Raw genomic sequence first — 20,470 nt, 5'->3', positions numbered from 1 at the left:
TTTTTACTCCAAGCAAAAATAGATCAGCTTTTTTCATTATAACTTTAGTATGTGAAAACTGTATGCTCTTTTGCTCTATGGCAGACAGTCACCTTTTGTTACTACTCTGAGCAATTGAGTGCTTTGATTGTTCATGAAAAGTAGATATTCATATAATATATTGGGTTTTAATACCACAGAAAGGGAAAAGGCAGTAGGACATTTTAAGCAACAATATTAGGACATCTTCATTAACAGAAAAATTCAGGTTAAACTCAAACTCTGTCAAAGTGATAGAACATACAGTAAAACTGTTGCATGTTCAAGGAAGTACCACAAGTTCCAGGTGTTCTAAAGTGTTAAGATACTGAATACTTCAATATTTTTCAGTCACAACTGATTTTTTTTCATGCATGTCTTGTTGAAATATGAGAGGATTTATTAAATCTGTTCTCCTGAAATAACTGTGAAAGAGGACAGAGAAATCGTACTGATACACAGAATGGCATAGCTAATATGGTCATAATCACTACTAGTGTTTATATTAGCTTTATCTCTAAAACTGTGTAGGAAATGATTGTAATTACAAATGTCTGTGTATTCGTAAAGTAATTGTAACCACTAGTTACATAACTGCTATTGATTTAAGCCTTTTAAAATTTGGCTGCTAATAATGGTGACCAAAAAGGGCACAGACCAGCATACTACTTGTTTGCTTTTTTTCCCTCCCAGTGACCCGTATGTGAAAGTGACATTGTATGATCCAGTGAATGGAGTCCTTACCAGTATTCAGACAAAAACTATTAGAAAGGTCAGTCGTCTTATCTGTGTGGGTGTGGTGGGGTTTATTTGGGGTTTGTGGTATTGTGTTGAGGTTTTTTTAAATCAGACTCCAGAGGAAAAAGTAAAACTGTAGGAAATATGAGAATTCATATGTCTTTTGAGTGAATGGACATGTGGAAAGGAATGTTCCATGGTCTTCTCAGCTTCTCTGTTCAGGGCATTATTGTAGTATTTTCTCTTCAAAAATTTTATTGAAAGGTAGAGGAAAAGCTAAGGAATATAAGGTGAGTACTGATTCAAAACAATGTCATTAATGGAAGTACTGGATTGTTGTGATTTTTCTGAGATCTTTAATGATATAAGAATCTTGCTGTACAACTTTTATCTTTTTTTATGTTAAAAACACGAACACAGTTTGTTCTGTTTAAACATCAAATTGCACCATCCGCTGGAATCATGACATAACTTGTTTTTCTGGAGTACATGCAGGAAAAAGTCAGTACTGCTGACTTAGTTTAACTAAAAATGAAGAACTGTACACATGAGAGGGAAAGCACTCTTCCAAATTGTTGTTCTCTGATAGTGGCTGTGATTTATGTTATGAGATCACTCATGCATTTTTCCTTCCAGGTTCATGATTGTTACTGTAAACGCTCTTTGTAGCTAAATTATTTCTAGTATTTTTAAAAATAATCACAGTTCAAAGATGAGTTCATTTGAGTGAGTTATGCTGTGTTTGGCCCATCTGTGCCTGGTCTGTGTAGATTATGTTGCTTAGAGATTTGGCATTTGTTAAGAGTTGTTTACATGTAAGTAATGCGGGTGTTGAACTGAGAAGAAGGCAGTGATTATTACTGAAGGGACATACCCTAAATTCAGTTTTCAAGTGTCTAATGCACCTTCTCTGCATCCATGGCACAGCCAAAATCTGAGAATACCTGTGTAAGTTGCCTCCATTCTGCACTGCATTAAACAGTACAAGACTCCTTTGATTTCTACCAGCAATATCAAGGTTAAAGTTTTTATCGTTTTTTCTTAAGTGGATTGTTACATGGAACAAAACGTGTAATACATCAAAAATGATGTACACTAGTACAGAATTGTCAGTATAAGTAATGCTTTCTTCTTTTTTTTTTTTTTTTCCTTCCTCCACACATAGTCCTTAAACCCAAAATGGAATGAAGAACTCTTATTTAGAGTAAGTGATTTTGTTTGTAGCCTTATTACCTGTTGGATATTCTGCTGACACATTGGGAAAAACTACTCACTACTCTCCCTACTTCAGAACTCTTCCCTAATTCAGAAATAACTCTACAATTAATGTTCTAAAAGGCTGATAAACTGCTTGCCTTAGAAATATGTTTGTTAACCCTAGCACAAAAAAAAAGTTACATTTTCAGTCTTGATGTTGCCTTCTTTTTTCTGTGAATGTTTAAAAGCATGTGCATGGATTTAGAAACAGTTTGGGAGAGTAACAGTTATGGCTTATTGGTTCTAATAGAAATGCATTGCATCATAGAATGGCAGCAGGGTATAGATTTGCTGTTTAATAGAGACCTTAGGTATTTCTTTCCTCCTGCATAAACATAGAGATTTTGCTGAAGACAAGTGCTGGAATTCAGTATATATGTTAATTATCACTGTACTTCTTTTTCATAGGTTAATCCTCAGAAACACAGACTCCTTTTTGAAGTATTTGATGAAAACCGTTTGGTAGGTCTTTTTATGTTAATTTTGCAGTGTATTAAAGACTTGAAGGAACACAAGTCCATCAGGATTCAGTGCAGTAAAAAACCCACACCAAACAACCTTAACTTCTATAGTAAAACCTAAAGCTAAAGGCAGACCTGATTGGTTTATTTATATGATATTACCACACTACTGAAGCTCTGAAGCAGTTACATTATTACTCTAAACTTCTAATGTGCTTTAACTCATGAAAGCATCATTCTTTTATAGTGCTGTTCACATGATAGGGCCACATTGTTTGGTGATACTGAAAGCTCTGCATTGGATATTTATTTTTTCCTACAAACAAAGCAGTATTGATATGTGGTGTGAGAAGCTTCTTCAATGTGTGAGGAGTATCATGAAAGAAAGCATGTATGGATTTTCTTTGGAAAGCTCAAGAAATGAACAGTGGATTGTGATCTTGTAGATAGGTGTCACTCTGAATGGCAAGTCATTGGTGAGACAGGGCTAGCTTGAGCTTTTGTTATCTCAGTGAAATCAGAAGTCCTCTTGACCCAAGCTCTCATTTCGTGTGAAGATGTCTAATTACCTATATTTCTGTTTGTGTGTTTCATTATGAGTAAGCTTGTAGCAGTACAATCATGACACTTGCATCCATTTCACTGACATTCCTTGTCACTGGAATATATACCTTTCCCTTCTGCAGGAGTTTGGAGCTAATAGGAGGGATTGAGCCCTCTTGCACTCCAAACACAGTTTCATTCCAATTAAAGGATCTCTTTGTGCTTTGTGCTTGAGTAGTGTGTTGGCCATGAAAAACATTTTTTCCTTAAGCTTTCTCCATATGTTCAGTAATCCATTGTATCTTTTATTGAGGTGCTTCCCTAAAGTTGGGAAGAGTGAAAATGTGTGTAAATATAAGTACAAATGGTGTAGAATAATGAGATTTAAGAAGGAAGAGGCTTGTTTCTTGGTTATGGGCATTATACAGTCCCCAAACCATTTACTACTTAACTGGTGGTATTACCTGTGCAAAGTATTTCAGATATGGTGTCTCTCTGATTTATTTAAGAGCAATGTTAGAGGGAATCACCAGCACTTGTAGCCTACACAGGAGGTTAAATGTTGTTTTCCAGGATACTCAAATTTTCACCTGGACATAATATTATGGGCTGAGGTCAAAGTATTCTGTCCATTGCACGTCTCTTTAGAGCATTGCTGCCACCACCTGGAAGCCATGAGGCATGATTAGAAAGTAGGGTTCTTGATTTTTTGAGGGGAGAAAGCCAGTGTTTTCTTTGTGTTTTCCACCAAGAGAACTCCTTCATATTCTTTCTGTAATCTAGAGTATATAAGTTTTTTAATCTGTTTGCTTATGGGAGAGGAACCAGTTAAACATTTTATTGGTATCAGCAAGGAAATGGTGCTTTGTTTCCCATGTATGATTATATTTAGAGATCAAAGTATCATGGCCTCATCAGTCACTCTATAGTTCTACAATAAAATCTGTATATTTTTCATTGTTTCAATCTCACTTGGTGAATGGAACAGGCCATCTCCCTATTTCTCTTTAGCTTGCTCTCAGAAACAGTGTTTTTATCCCACATATCTTGAGTTAAGTAAGACAAATTGTTGCCTTAGCTATGATTGTTGTTTAGCATTGACAAGCTCCCCCACTTCTATTAATTCATCCTCACATGTCGAAATCATAGGTGCCTTGCTAAGTAGCTATGATCAAAAGGTGTTTCATCTTCTGTTATTTTAGTATTTTATTCTGTTATTTTCAGTGTTTTTTCATCTACCTATTGGATGACTGTTTAAAGTCTAAATGTGAGCAAGCTGATAAAACTGAAATATTCTTATATTTGTGAGACTGTCCTCCCAATGGTTCATTTCCTCTTTATAAAGTTTGATCCCAAATGCTTTTATTCCCTTTAACTTTTAGGGATAAATGGAAGCCAGAAATACCTGCTTGTTTTTAAGAAATGTTGTGTTCTTGAATACCAGCCTCAAAGCCTTTCTTTGGGTTCTTGCTGCATTGGTTATATCACCAATAGTCAAGAGTTTTGAAATCTTCCCATAATAGCTTTAAAACTTTTCAAAAATCACTTGTCTTGGATTTTGTAAAGGAGTGCTAAATCTAGTTTGTTCTTCTGACTTGCAAACCCTTAGTAGAATAAAGGGCTTGAGCAGCTTGTGGAGTCTATAATTATGGTTGTCTTTAAAAACACACTAGAAAAATGTCGAGAAGGACATTGAGATCACTTAGGAGATGAGTCAGTGAAGGGATCACACCTTTTGCTATGTTTCTATCTTACACAATTTAGCCTACCTTGTCACAATTTAAGTACATTACAAACAAAGTGCCTAAACCTGTTACTGATACCAAAGAAATCAATAACATTAAGCTTTGAATGGAACTATTGGTATTTTAAAAAAATACTAATTTTTAGTTTATTTTTATGCCAACTCTAATTCAGCAACATCGAATTTAACAGTTTGACAGCCATTTTACATTGCCTAAGAAAGCTGTAGTTGGCTGGCAATATCTATACAGGTATAGCTAAGGAAGAGAGATGTTGAAAAATTTTGCTGGAGTCTTAAGCCTTGAGTTACCAAATTATGTCAGTTTATTGTTTTCCTAGGATTTCTTTAGTAAAATTTAAAAAACATTTCAGATCATCCACTGGGGGAGAAAGTAATGCTTTTACTAAAAGAAACCAGGACCTCCAGTGGTTGCAGTTCATGTCACACTAACATGTTACAAACTGTACCACTAATACATTTGTTCTTGGGGAGAGAAGAAGCCTTAAGAAATGAATTTTTTACTTTTCAGTCACATATCTTATGGTCACTTGCTGGTGTTTATTGGTTGTTGTTTGGTTTGTTTGGTTTTATGGGGTTTTTTTTACTATATTGCTTGAAGTTCAAATGTAACTTTTTGAAACTGACCAAAAGAATCTTTTATGGTATTTTCCTTTCATCTTCTCTCCCCATCCCAGTCCCCCCACCAACATATAACTTTAGAAGAAGTCCTGTGGGTTAGGCATAATGAAATAAATGAAGTGCTGTATTTGTTGGCTTTTTATGAATAAGCCAGTATTCATTTATTGCTGCATTCTAATAATGGAATTCAGGTAATGGAGGTTAAGTAAGCCCTGAAGTATAATTAGAAAACAAATTTGTTGCTTGCAAACAAGGTACTGTGAATTTGATTCTTGGCTCTTTTTTGGGAAGGAGGTATAAATGTTAATTTTACTGCCTTCTAGCTTAAAATACAGTAAAGGTTAAATAAATAGGAAACAGAAAAAACTCCTAGTAGCATGACCTATAAAAGTATAAATGGCCTAGTGTTCTCTTCTGTTTGTACTCTTTCAGCAGCACTAAGTAATTTCATGTTAGTGCAGTAGTATTCAGTACTGCATCATATATGGCTTATGTATTCAAAAGTACATTCACAGCAAAATGTTGGTGTTTTTCAAAACAAAACCCACAACAAAAAAAATCCTACTTAATAGCAAGATTCAAGATTGTCTTTTATCAAAAGTCCCACTAGGTGCCAGCAAAGGACCTCTGCAGATTATATGAGCCAGGGAAACATTTTGTAGGAATTCTCAGTCCCATTACTCTTGGAAGAATTGACAGTATATTAACTTCTTGACATGCTGATCATTTTATTTAAAAAAATGAAAATTTAAAAAATACTAATTAGTTATGAATGTATGAAGCAGCTTGTATATAATTATACAGAATAGCTTTCTTCTGTGATTGTGTTTGGTAATGCTGTTTATCTCTGTGCATACTTAGTTCAGTGTTCTAAAGTTTGTGTAGCTGGTCATATATCTGCAAATCACATTGAACTGTAATGAATGTCTCCTTACTCTGGGCTTCCAGCAAACAAAATTCGGTAGTTTAATTTGTAAGAATAATTTTGCTTCTTTCTACCTTTAACAGCTGTAGTTAGAAAAGGTCAAACTAGAAATAAAAATAAATGCCAAATTATTAACCAGAAAAACGTTTTTTGGCTCCTATTCAGTTGCACCTCATGTAAAATTATGAATTAATAAACAGGAGAGGGTTCTACTTTGTGCAAATCTTTAGAGAGTGTGATTACTTAGCAGCGTGTGGATTACAAGATAATGTCAGATTTCTTTCAAGTTTTATTTAAATAGTGCAGAAAAACATTTTCTTAAGGGAGAGGAGGCTTATTTCACTAGTTTGTGGTTAATTCAGACCTCAGCAGTTTGCTAGCACGGTTACTATTTGGAAATTCAATCCTGGACTTGATACTCAATTATATGGGACTTCATTCCTACCAACTTCCTGTAATTCTAAACCTATGGGTAAAAATATTAGTAGTCATACGCTGCTGGGGAAAGTACGGACACATTGACTCAGCTCGTGCAGCCGCAGCAGGCGTTGCTGTATGAAACTTGGAAGTTCTGGAAGCCTATTATTGTATTCATTTATGCAAATTCCAGTAGGTATAATTGAAACAAGGTCAGTAGTGTTTGTCAGTGTGTCACAGCTGAGGTCCTTGGAACACAAGTGCTTTTAAATGAAGACTTTCTGACTGCAAGCAATCAACGACGGTCCAGAAACTACAGTTCAAGGAATGGCTGACTTATTTCAAGAGGTACTTTTTTTTTAAATGCTAGTATCTTGTAGAAGTTAGGACAAAAGACTGCAACTTTTATGGGCTTTTACTGTTGCGATGTACCAGCTCTGGGTTCTGTGCAGCTGCCTGTAGCCTTTCTGCTGAAGGATCTTTGTGGGTTTCATTTGCTAACATGCATGGAAATGAGAACAAATGGCACGACGGTTAAGATTGCATTTTGCTACCCCAAGAAGCAACACAGATCCATTGTCAGAAACCTCTGAAGATGTTTTGGATAGTAATAATTGTATGTACTTCCAAAAATCGCAGAATTCTGCACCTAGTGTTACACAAGTGAAACTAACTCCTAGACAAGCTGCTTATGCACCTGTAGTGCAACAAGTAATCAATCAAGAGAAAAGCACAACTATTTCTTCACTGCAAATAAAAAAGAGCAGTTCACTGCACATTTCCCTGCAGTCTAGGAAGCAGAGTGGATGTTCTGGGTTTGGTGATGCTGTGGCTGCCGGTGAAGACAGTTCATTCATTGGTATTGGTAGCGAAGGCAGTTGTGGTGCTGGAACTGTGGCTGATCATCGATCTAATGATAGCTTTCTGAGCAATGCTGCTCTGGGCAGAGGCAGCCTCAGCAGCATTGCAGCAAGTGACAGTGGCTCGTTCAGCAGTGCTGGCAGTGACTATGGATCATGTGCAAGTACCACAAGTGATGGAGGTTCATATAGTAACAGTGTCATCAGTGACAGTGGCAGTGGCACTCTTTGGACAAATGACAGTACTTTCTGTAGTAGTGTCGCATATGGTGACTCTTCATCTAGAAGCACTGCAAACAAATGTAATCCCTCCAGGAGCAACTCATCTCAGGAAATGCTTTATAGAAGTAATACTCCTTTTGACCAAGATGCTTTGTCAGTGAGGAAGAAAACTAAAATTCCATTGCGACGTTGTTCATCACTGGTTATTTTTCCTAGGAGTCCTTCCAGTACTCCTCCAGCTTCTCCAGTAAGCTCAGGTCAACTACCACATAGAGGCACCTATCAAACATCTCATAAATTAATTATTTCTCCTAGTGAGCTGGCACAAAAAGAAGATCAAACCATTTCCAAGGGATTCCTTTCAACAGCAGTCAATGGACTTAGACTGTCTAAAACAGTTTGCTCTTCTGGCGAAGTCAGAGACATCCGACCGCTTTATTTGAATGCATCATTACAGGACAAAAGTCAAATTTTGAATGGTCCTCAGCAGGCAACTTGTGAAGAAGTACCTGATGGCTTCTCATGTGTTTCAGTTCATCTTACACAAAGATCATTTGCATCAAGCAGTGAAATGGTTAATGGCTCTTGCAGTCCAGAGTTAAATCTGAACTCTGGTGCAAAATACCCTCATTTAAAACTGGAACGTAGCACATCTGCATGTCTGCCCTCAAAAACAGATTCAGAATATCAGATTAATATAAATGAGCTAGGAAGACCGAGTGCACAGATGAGCAAAACTCACCAGATTTTGCAAAGAAGTGTTTCCTTGGAAGGATCACGTCAAAAAGTTTCTTGCTGCTTATCCAGCCTTAAATACAAGTGTCATAGTGCAAGGACGTCTCAGTTGCACATACAGTTCAAAGCTGGGAATGAAGGAAAAACAACTGGTGTTAGGAAAAGAAATGGAACCTCTAAAAGGGAAATGTCTGGAACTTTGTGGAGGCCCCATAAGGTGAGTGTTGTGGTTTATAGAAAAATGTGATGGTATTTTACAGTTGAAATTTAGCTGGAAAATAGTAAAAGTTTGCAACCAAGACTTCAACGCAGTGATTTCAAAGTTTCCTAATGGTGTCAAATTGTCACCATTAGGATGTTAATTCTTTAATTATCTGTAACATTTGGGTTTTAGATTAGTTTCTTAGAATATGGTACATACAGTAGCATAGGTGAATAGTTGTTACAGTGAAATACCTGTATTTAATATATTTTAAACAATAGTTTGCTGTTTACACAAACTCAGAGGGATTTTCTTGTCTAGTTATCTAGACATGGGAGTAATTTAAACTTTAGATTAAATTTTGTAGTTATAAACACTTAACTTTTCAGTAAATTAATAGTAATTACTGAAGTTGTTTGCATATAAAGTGGGTAAAAATGAGTGGTCTTTTAGTTTTATTTCAGATAGGCTTTATTTTACAGAACACTTTGCTGTATGTAGAATTAAAGATAAGTAGTATTTGAGCAGAGAAGCTGTGAATATCATTTGTTTCTGTATACACCCTGAACCACAGGAATTTTCAGAGTTTCCTCTCACTCTTTTTTTTTCTCCTTCCAATTACTATTTCAGCCTGAGCGGTACAGAGTAACTTAATACCTCTCCCAATAACATTGCTGTTCAAATTATAGTACTTGGGTCTAGAAGGCTTATATTAAATATAAATTTTTTTTGTAATGAGATTCATGTCCAGCTAAACTGCGGAAGTGTCTACCCTTACTAACTCTTAAGGCAGTTAGTAAAGCATAAGCCACATGAAAGGTGGATTTTAATACTTGTTTAAATAACACTGTGAGGACTTAAATTATCTGAATATTTTTAGTTATGAATGCTGATAAAAGTGCAACAATTGATGGTTACTAAAATTGTTTTTAAGAGCTCATTCTCATTGATTTGGCAGTACTACCATGTAACTAACATGCTTGTTTAAACAAAGGGCGTTTTGCCAAAGATCTTATAATTACGACAGTCCCTTTTTAAACTAGTAAGACAGTTACCTTGGAGGTGTTAGCCTGGAATTTTCAGTCTTTGTTGCCCTTAGAGGAGTGCCTGATGATTCTACACTTTCTGACTTCTTTAGAGCTTTTTGGATAGAGTGTCAAGAAAAATGCTCTTTCCTTCTTGGGAAACTGTGATTTATGCTTAAACTTCTTTATAAAACTCAGAGTGGATCGCAGGTAATCACTATCTATATACATGTATATGTTGTTTGGTGATTCTTCTTTCTAAAATCACACTGTAAAGTGAGGGGTGAGATCCACAATAAGCACAAACAGATTAGAACCAGACTACTTAAAATATGTCAGTTATTTTGAAAGTATATTGTGAAAAAAATGTTGAGTCATGCACTTCAAGTACGTTTCTCATCAACTTGCACTGCTGGCCTTTGTGTTTAATGGCAGCTGCTATTCTGTATTTTCATCCAAGTTTGAGATTAGACTGTTAGATAACATTTCCAGAAAACCTCCTAGGACACTGGACTGGCAATAGTTTGTTTCAGTTCCCAGGAGCAGTGTTTACAATGGATTGACACAAACACCAGGTACAGGAACCTTTCAGTCCTCAAATGGCTAATTTCAGTTTTAATGTAGAACCAGTGAATATGTAAATATTCTATAAAACACGTTATCAAAAAATGTAAAGTAAAAACCAAGTAAACCCATAGTTGACTTCACAGCAGTTCAGCAATTCACTGGAATAAAATAGATAAATACCATTGTATTTGTTATTAGTCTTTGTGACCAATATAACAGATTCTATGGCTATCATTTAATTACATAGTCCTGTTAATTATCGTGGTGTATTGTGACTCATTTAAAAATAAACAACTCCCAAAATATTTCTCTTGACTCCAGTTAGTCTGGCCTAGTATATCGATATGCTGAGTCTGGGTTCAAATTTAACAAGTTGATACTGGAGTAGCATTTAGTAATGTCAGCTATCTGTACAGAGCAGCCATGAAATCAAATCAGTGCTGTGGTCAGAGACTCCAGAGGGTGAAGCAGCAAAAGGTCTATGCATTCTTTTCTTCTGTGCCTTGCTACCAGCCTTCAGCCACCTCGGATCACATTTCCTGCTTTCCATAATCAACAGCTTGTTAAAGGCTGGCTTAAAAAAAAAAATCAACACCATTTCTATGACAACTGGCCTTGGATCATTTTTAATTAAGTTGCAAAATGGGGAGTGCTGGTGGCCGGTGTACCACTGCAGGTCTTTACTGGAAACTTATTGGATAAGTTCTGTAGAAGATATTGGTATTTCATTTATGTGAAGCAGGAGGAAGAGATGGTCCATGGTTACAGCATTGAAGTTTGTCCTTGACTATATATTTCTGCTTCAATGTTTTGGGTTTTTTTGTTGGTTTTTTGTTGGTTTTTTGTTTGTTTGTGGTTTTTTTAGTGCATCTGTCTCTGCTTAGAGTAGAAATAAATATGCAACTAAAGCATTTTGACATCCCAGGTGTGGATTGGGAGGGTAGGAGTGAGTAAGGGAACAGGTTGCTTGTCATCATACATACATAAACTCCAAGAGGTACAGAGGAAGGCAGAAACAATGAATACAGTTCCAGTTCTTGTAGAACATAAACAGACTTCTAAAAAAAAAGTTCTGTTAATCTCTTCCACAAGTATGATACCATGTTGATTCCCTGTTGACATTAGCTATGCCTTCCCCATCAGTATCACTCTCTACTGGATAATGCGAATATTGTAAATGTATTTGCAAATCTGTTTCAGCAGCTGTATACCTTTAAAATAATTTCTTATACAATTAAGAGAATCAATTGTGTTATAGTCCTTTTGTTTACAAGTAATTTTGCTCGAGTTTTGTCTATAGTTGTTGAAATGACATGTTTTGAAGCAAAAAAAAACCCCAAACTTCAGAGATGGTGTAAAATAACCAACCTGTTTTTCTCCTGTCAGATTCATGTAAGGGAAACCTTTCAGTTGGAACTCTCAAGCTTTTTTCACCAAACTCTGGAACTTTGCCTTCATAAAAGGAGATACTATTTGAATCTTGCTATACTATATTTAAATTTAGTAAAGCAGTAATTTGAGGGGGCTGTGTGTGAGGATTTCTCTCTTGAATAACTTCCCAGCTGATCTGAACATGCTGAGGGGATCAGAACCTGTGTCTGGAACATTGTGATTCCCTTGATAAGTGCTGCACCACAAGTTAGTGCTGAATAGTCTGAGGTTGTCCTCCCTCTTGCATTTTCCTTAGGCGTAGAGTTTCTGTCACAGCAAAACTCCCTCTCAGAAAGTAGTGATCCAGCCAGGGAGAAGCGCCAAGAGAAGGGAAGGACAGCTGTGGCTTAGCTACAACTTTGCACATGGAGAAAAGGGGCTGCATGTGTATCAGTGTCCCAAATCTGTGCAAGGAAGTGAGGGGGAAAAAGGGCAGCAAAAGCAGAAGATTATGGAGCCAATACAAGGCAAAGCACAAATTAGCATCACTTTATGTTGCCGTGCTATGGTAACCTCATAATCTAATAACGTTTTGTATTGTTCAGTATTGTATATCTTGAAGGATCATGTTACAGGACTGTGTCTGGTGCATTGCTGTGTCATGGTCAGTCAGTTCAGTCTGGGGGAGTTGGAGTTGAAAGGAAGGTGGTGTCTTTCTGAGGAATTGTGGGGATGACTACATTAGACTTAAATCACATAAGAGTGTATGTGTTGTATCTCAGACAAATTTTAGAAGTTGAAGTATACATCAATACATTAAAGGGAAGACAGTGGAAACTGTGTTAATCACAATAATGAACAACTTATAATTAATTGTAGGTAATTTCCTGATTCTGTCCTTTAAGTGGGAATGATCTGTAGTTCTTTAACAGTTGGTACTAATTTCTTCTATTTATCATGCTTAAATGCAGAGTTTAGTTACACCTTCTTCTCTACCTTTCTTCATGCTTTCACTTTTGATTAGCAATCCTTCTTCAGGGGAAGAAAAAGATGGCACACAAAGGATGGCATAAATCTTACTGCCTGGCTATGAATGGTTGCTACGTGGGTGCATTAGCAAAGGAAGCAATCAAATAATATTATTTGGTAATAGCTCAACCCCTGAAGTTTTTCATTGTCAGGTTTAGCAGGTTGCATTTGGCAACTATGAACCAAATGTAACTTTCAGAATATCATCATACTGTAAGGAAGCAGATACTTGAATATATCAGTATATTAAAGCTCTAGCACTTTGTAGTCCTCAGCAAACATTACGTGTACATATTAAGGAGAAGTTTTATTTGATTGTGCTTTGCAGAGATTATGATTAGCCTAATTCTGTTTACAGTCTGCAGCTGAACTGAGTTTGGGCAGGTTTCTCATGCCAGAAAAAAATGGGGAAACTGAAACTGCAAAACCATGCAGAGCAGGCCTCCTGTAACAGCTTATGTAAATATGTAATTATCCAGCCTTCAGGGTGATTCATGTCCTTTTAATCTGCCATGAGAGAGTGGGAAGCGTTGGTGCTGTGGCTTCTTTAATGTTGCCACAAGCTATAGTTATTCTGTTTTTTAAGACATGGTATACCTACAAGAATGTGTTAAAGTAAAACTTGTGCACAGGCAAGCTAGAAACATTGTTCTTTTACTTCTCAATAGCCAAAGAACTTGCAGGCTTTCAGATAAGAGCTCATGATCATTGCTTTAATTTCAATTTTTTTTTTCCAAATAGACAATTTGGAAATCATTGTTGAAAAATGCCAAGTATTGCACACATGAAAGGCAGCTAATGATGCATGCTTGGTGATGGCCTCCTATACTGGTCAGGAAATGGTTTGTGTCATGGGGAAAGACTCGCTGAAAATGTCAGCTCAGATCTTGTTGACAGTTAAAAGGCAAATAAAAGCTTAGGATTTATTAGGGAAGGAATAAACTAACAAAAGTAAAACCACCGTTATGGAATTATACAAATCCACATAGGTGCATGGCATGCATATTTCTGGTCATGCTTTTTCAGGAAGTGTGGATAACAGAACTAAAAAAGAAAGGTTGCAAGATTGGGGTAAGTTTTATGTGAGCAGAAACACCAAGTAGAGCAGAGGGTTTTCAGCTTTGGGTAAAAAAAAAAAGTAGTATAGAGGGAGTTTTTAAAACTATAGTTTAGGGGAGGTGAATATTCCCATTCCACTTTTAAAAAAAAAAGTTCTTTTATGTGTTGCTGAGCAGATTATCTCAAGATCTGCATATCAAAAGTAGAAATGGATTTTAAGAAGTTAGGTAAGTTGAAGAAAGGTCCATCAAAGGGTATTACATTCTCAATATGTATTTTAAGGTCAGGATCAAGAGGTCCATGACTACTTATTCATTAGAAACTGGGGGTTTATATCAAAGGAAGTACCAGTCTTAATTGCCGCTATTACTATTCCGTAAGCATCTGCTCTTGGCCATTACATGGAAAGGATACAAGGGTAGGCAGAGTGTTAATCTGACCCCCAGGCTCTCTGGTGCCTGTTCAGCCCTTGCAGCCACAGAGGATCAAGTGGTAGAAATGCTTTCCCCTCACCCTTGGCAGAGGGTGTTCTTCTGTGTTCTAACACGTGTTTTCTCATCTTCCAGAAGTGGATGAATTTCACGGATTGAGCAAGTAAGCAAAACTGAGTGGCCTTTTCAGTCAAGTCATTTGCTTATGACTGACTTTCACCCTTGTTTGAAGGGGACTGCCCTGCATTTCTGTTAAGTGTCTCTATTTCAAGTGAACTTTTTTTCTTACTCCCTGTGACAAACAGAACATGCTGATTTTGGAATGCAGCCAGCAAAATGTTTGTTGCTCATTGCAGTGTTAGTTTATGGATCTATAATAATCTCTGTTTCAAGAGAGTGCATCATTTTTTTTTCTGTCGTGATAGTTTACAATAAACTGAAAAGTCTACAGATAGATGCAGTTATTGTTTGAGACCTTGGGCTGCTTTCGGCTGTATCAACTGTAACATAAGCAAACAATTTAGGAAGGACATCAGCAAGTTCCTGGCTGAAATTACGTACAAATTTGAATTGGAGTGATTGACGTTAGGGTGTATTAAAATGCAAATGAGACACTCCAGTACAAGGAATGTGGGAAGAAACTGAATTCTTTCAGACCTCGATGATTTCTCTGGCAGTCAGTGACTTTCCTAGCATAAGGGAGATGGCCTGTTCGGTAACGTGAAAGCACAAGGGCTTTTTGAAGGAAAAGGAATTCCAGAATTTATTATGAACATTACTTATTTTACAATAGAATTTTTACATTAGCCAGTTATTGTAATAATCACTGTTTCTATTAAGTTTGTTTTGGGACAAAATATATAACTTATTAATGAGAAACTCTAAGGGGTTAACGTCTGGCAAATTATAGGTTAATAAAGCCATGTCTGAGGTGGGAAGTATAATGTAACTTTAGTAGTGTCATTGAGCTTGTCTGAAATAAATTGTAATACTGTTTTGTTGGAAAAGTAATTGTGGTTGGATTATTTGTGTTGCAGTCACCTTTTGTCATTAGAGGTTGAGGCATCCAAGGTCAGTTCATACAGACTGGTTTTACACAGATGGGATTTATAGCTTGAGCATAGCAGATCTTAAGACAAACCAAACCACTGAGTTCTGCTCTAGCCAGGTGATGCTTCTACATTTACACCTGGCAGCAGGAGGTTCAGGTGTGGGGCTGGGAGAGGTCGACAGGTGGGGCTTGAGACTCCTGTTCACCAGTGGTTGAGGACTAATGCTGGATGTGCAAGATCACGGAAAACTGTGGTGTGGCTGGCAGTGGCCACTAGCTGTGTGCTGGTGCAAAGGCACAGGGAAGGCCTGAGTTAGTGTTGATGCTGCATTTGGATCAACAGTAGACTTAAGAGTGCTTTAGAAAACTGATGGACTGACTTTGGAGGGGGGTGAGGCCATGCAGTGTGCATTCAGCCCTGCTCTAGGCTCCTTCTCTAGAAGCGGCCAGGTACCTGTACAGCCCTGACCAACTGATTCAATTTAGGGCTGAAGAGCAGCTTCCAGGTGCAGCCTGACTTTGTGCCTCTGTGTAATCCTCTCCTGGACAAAGTGAACTTCACAGAAGTGAGACCATGATGCAGACATGCTCCAGCTGTCTGTCTCCCTTTTGGAGTAAAGTAGTTTGTCTCTTTTTAAAAATTCTATTTCTTTGCTCTTGCTCTGAAAAGCAAAAAGCTCACCGGCTGTATCAAGTCCTTCAGCTGAATGTGTTAATTATCCAGTGTGGTGAACATCTGCAATATCTGGTTTATCTGTTGTTTTTTTGCGAGCAAATTACACATGCAGTTTTAACATTTGATAGAGTTTCTTATTTTTGTGTTTTAAGCTTTGTAGTGTTAAATGGTGAAGGTAGAAGTGCACCTGGAATTATTACTACAAGTTTGTTTTTCAAACTTTATTTGAAGTCTTAAGATTTGGCAAAAAAGCTTTCACAAATAGATGCAGAAGTTTTATGTTTTTATGCTATGATGAAGATAACTGACGATGTCAGGAATGACTTATTGAAATAATACCTAATTAAACATTTGGTACTGTTTTCTAATTTTTTTGTGGTGAGTATTGGCAGATTTAACACAGGAAGACAAGTCTGGATTGGCTTTTGACTTTTCATAAAATTTAATATCTCTGCTTTTTATATGGTAGCTTGTTTGGCACATCTGTACATCAAACCAAAGGAACTCAAAGTCCCAATGAATAAAATCAATGCATTAATAACTTCTGACATAGTCTCTGTTCATGTTGTGCTGAAGTATGCTTTGGTTATATTAGACAACTTGCCTTCCTGTGGCCTGTGTAAAAAAAAAAAATGGCTAACCTAAATTGCATTGTTAATGAACTTTTAAGGACAAGTTCTCAAAGTAGCACACATTGAGTGGACTAATATATGAGTGTTGTTGTAGAAGTACTGTAAACTAAGTACGAACTTTTAAGGAAGCTGTACGATTTTGGTACCCTATAAAATGTGTAAGCTATAAATGGAGAAACAGACAATGCTTTTGCTCTCATCTTTAGATAAGCAGTTGCCTGAAAATATCTTTGGAAGTGAGAGAGAATTAGTGAAAATAACCTTGGTGTCATTTCTAAATGCTGTCTCTTAAGCAGATGGTAAAACTGCTGAGGCGTGTTGTGCTGACACCTTGCTGTTGAAACAACCAGCAGGGCTGAAGGTCCTGCAAAAACACATGCTGTGTAATAACCCTTGATCTAACAGTATGTATTCTCCCTATTTTGAAAATGCTGATAGAGTCTTGTATCTCTTTATCATAGATGCCAACTCTGAAGAAATGCCTACGTGTCATTTAAAAAAAAAAAAATCTCCTCACTATCTACTGGTCCCCCTTAAAAATACAGGAGGCTGGGACTGTAATGAATTCCATGCAACCAAGTATTTATTGCATTGCAAGATAGAGAAAACATTACTTGTGGAATCTGTGAATTTGGTACAATCTTAATGTGATAATCTTGTGAATCTTGTGTTTTTGAAACTGTTACTTTCCCATGATGAATAGCATATGCTGGCAGTATTTTATGGAAGAAAGAAAAAAAGCTCACTTTTCTCAATTTAGAGTTTAAGAGAACCAAATAATACACTCAGCGCAGCAGGAAAAGAAAAATACTTGAAGTTGCTAGTGTAGCTCAGGAAAGTTTTTTTCATTCTCATCAAGCTTGTAACTAATGTTGATGTTTGGGTGTTTAAGCAAGAAGAATGTTGGTTTTATAATGCATCTATTGAGCTCTTGTTTTCTTAAGCAGCGATAGTCCAGATCACTGTTTGTTTTTTCAATTTGAATTGATACTTATGTTCCCTCCAATAAAAGCTGTATGCTTTCTTGTTTTGCCATACAGCTGTAGATTTCTGTGCAAAGACCAACCTGTGCACAACTAGCTGCCTGTTTAGTTAGAAGAAGACTGGGAATATGCTTGGATTTTAATTCATGCACTAATACCACCAAACATTTGTCACAAAAATTGGTAGAGAAAATACTTGTTATTGCAACACCCTGGTCTTATACAAGAACTGTTTCAAAAGGCTGTGTAGTGAATCCAGCAATTAAGAAAGGCATTAAATTCAGTGACCCATTTTCAAACCTGATAAATTTTGGGTTATGTTCTCAGTACTGCTCTTAAACGTGTGACTCAGATAAGTATGTGTGTTTAAGATCTACTTCAGTTTCTGATGGAAATTGCAGAAAAAAGTCCAAAGTCTTCACTGTTAAAACTTATTAAGCATATATTCATAAAATAGATGAAAATTAGTTTTGAACAGAATTACTTTCTTTTGGTGCTTTTCTTTGAGTGCTTTGGCATTGCACTGGAGTTCTTTAAATGGATTGTGTACAGGAGCTGTCTGTCCTCACCTGCTTTTAATAACTTTCTATAGACTAAACCAGTGAATCCGTAAAACACAAGACCTCTCTGTTAGTGCAGTATAACATTAATTGAGGTTTATGCACTTACGGTTTGGCAAGCAGAAAGTTTGAGTTCTCTGGCTGTTAAGAAATTAGAAGTTGACAAGAAGAACTGACCCACTTGTGTGTGTTGCCTGCTCTCATGAAACAGAGATCCAAACAGTTTCAGCTCCACTGGCATTTAGTTGTTCATGTGTGCAACGTCTGTTGCGAAGCTGCTTTGGCACCTCTTCGCAGGCAGTTAGTCAGCTTGTCATAGCAGGAATGATCTTCAGCAGTGTGCCCCACTATCTGATTTATGTGTTAGTTGTTTGGAGGTCAACAAAAATCTCCACTCAGGGTTTTGCTGTCTATCTGGAGGAGAAAGTACTGTTGAAGAGTTCGTTATCGAGGCTAACTGCTAAAAATAGCAGGAGAAACAGCAGAATAATAAAGTGAATAACAGGAGCCCATACTCAAATTATGCTGGTAACAAACACAATGTTCTGAGGGATTCTAAAATAGAGCAAACTTTTGTCCCACATTCCAATAATTTATTTGGAAGGCATGTTCCACTTGAGGATTGCCAAGAACTTCACAAATACTAAGCCTTTTAACATGTCTAAGGTATGTGCTGTGCCATTTTAAAAAAACCTCATAGGCAAAAATGGTAGCTATTTTTTTCCAGAAACCTGTGGTCTATAATAGCAGAGAAAGTTTTCCTTCAGCAGTTCAGGGAAGCCTCTGACTCCTCAGGTATGCAACCTGTTGTAGCTTTCTATCTCAAATGAGTTTATGGACTAAAAAGATCGGTTTTTTGTATATATTTTCACTTTTGTCCCCTTCAGATCTGAACATGACATCCACGCTGCAAATGGAATTCGAAGTGACATATCTCAAAATTTCTAGCATTTTTTCACCTATGACAATCTAGTTGTGCTTTTTCCAGGTGTAAAAATTAAAGGCACATGTGAGACACTGATTCTCCAAATACATGTGTGACTTAAAGATTAAATGGATGAACTTAGGACAACAGAGCTAAGGAAAAAGGTACCAGAATTACTAAGGCAAAAAGAACTGCTTCAAGAAATATGTATACTTTAATGTCAGAGGGACCAAAACATGGATAGAATTGGACAGGAGTTTTAATACTGTAAAACATTTGAATTGAAAATTAAAATAAGTCTTTCAGAAGAAAGTTGAAACACATGGTTTTGCCCTGAGGTGAAGGAAATAGATGTCAACAAGCTGTAGAGCTTTGTGGTGAAAAGTTTTATGGACAAACGTTAAAGTTTTGCGGTGATTAGTTTGAATATATGCTTGTGGTACACCAACAGATTTAGGAAAGAATAGGCACCAAATCTTTTGTTAGCTCTAAAAATCAGGAAGCCTAGAATTTCAGAGGCTGCATGAGCCACACAGTTGAAAACTTTTACAGCTCCTTACTCAGTCTGTGCAAAAAAGTGTAGTCTTGCTACAGTGTAGAGTTTTTTAAAAAAAGCCATAAGCTTATACATACTTTCAAAAAATTCCATGTCAACCTGAGTGTATTACGCAGGCACTGATACGTCTTCATGTTAAATGACCCTTATAATACATTTTCCTGCTTCTGTGGAGGTTTGCAAAGGTTTTCAAATCACAAATTAATTTGAAGCAATTTAGCACATGCTCCAGTAATCCATCAGGAAGTCAAGTAAATTACTGCTGGTGGTGATTATTGGTGAATACTGAAATTACCTATGAGGATTACTGCAATTGTAATTTCTTTGGCATGCAAAAATCCATGATCAAAAGTAAAGTGTGCAGTGATACTGTGTATTGTCAGTCCATGCCCTGGTCTGACAGCTGCTGTGTTCATAGTCTGGTCCTCATTGGACAGTCCAGATGTCCAAGTCAGGGCAAAATCTTTCAGATAATAGTTGTTAAAACTAAGTTCTGTGACGTGTGTAGACAGAGGGTATTTTTTCATAGTTCTAACAGATTTTCATGCCAAGCTTGGGACCACTGGAATTGCTGGAACTTCCAAAGCACTCACCACAGATTAAACTTACTTTTGCTTCATGTTATCTTTGACAGTAGCTGTATTATTTGGAAAAGAAAAAAATGTTTATACATGCCTGTTTTAAACAGCTGCCTAGGTTTATGGAAATTGTTGGGTGCTCCTAGGAGGAGGGTCCTTTAGGACAATGTTTCTACTGGAGATGCTGACAATCTCAGTCCTGATGCTAAACACCTCTCCTGCTTGATTAACATTAGTCTATATCATTTAGTAAACAGTCTAAATCT

General features: G+C 36.8%; 1 protein-coding gene across 5 annotated transcripts in view; it reads left to right on the top strand.

Annotated features, from left to right (window-relative positions):
* The window catches only part of NEDD4 (NEDD4 E3 ubiquitin protein ligase), a 51,697-nt gene that overhangs the window by 11,079 nt on the left and 20,148 nt on the right, over positions 1-20,470 (top strand). For 3 of the 5 annotated variants that reach the window (XM_069025355.1, XM_069025352.1, XM_069025354.1), the window contains 3 exons: positions 712-790; positions 1,922-1,960; positions 2,422-2,475. In XM_069025355.1, the coding sequence (XP_068881456.1) occupies positions 712-790; positions 1,922-1,960; positions 2,422-2,475 (172 nt within the window). Of the gene's footprint in view, positions 1-711; positions 791-1,921; positions 1,961-2,421; positions 2,476-6,542; positions 8,777-20,470 lie in introns of those variants that run through there. The other 2 variants (XM_069025356.1, XM_069025351.1) reach the window with 2 other exon arrangements.

The sequence above is a fragment of the Aphelocoma coerulescens genome, chromosome 10, assembly GCF_041296385.1.
Source record: "Aphelocoma coerulescens isolate FSJ_1873_10779 chromosome 10, UR_Acoe_1.0, whole genome shotgun sequence".
Taxonomy (NCBI): domain Eukaryota; kingdom Metazoa; phylum Chordata; class Aves; order Passeriformes; family Corvidae; genus Aphelocoma; species Aphelocoma coerulescens.
The sequence above is the reverse complement of the archived record's forward strand: the minus strand, read 5'-3'. Positions and strand labels throughout refer to the sequence as shown.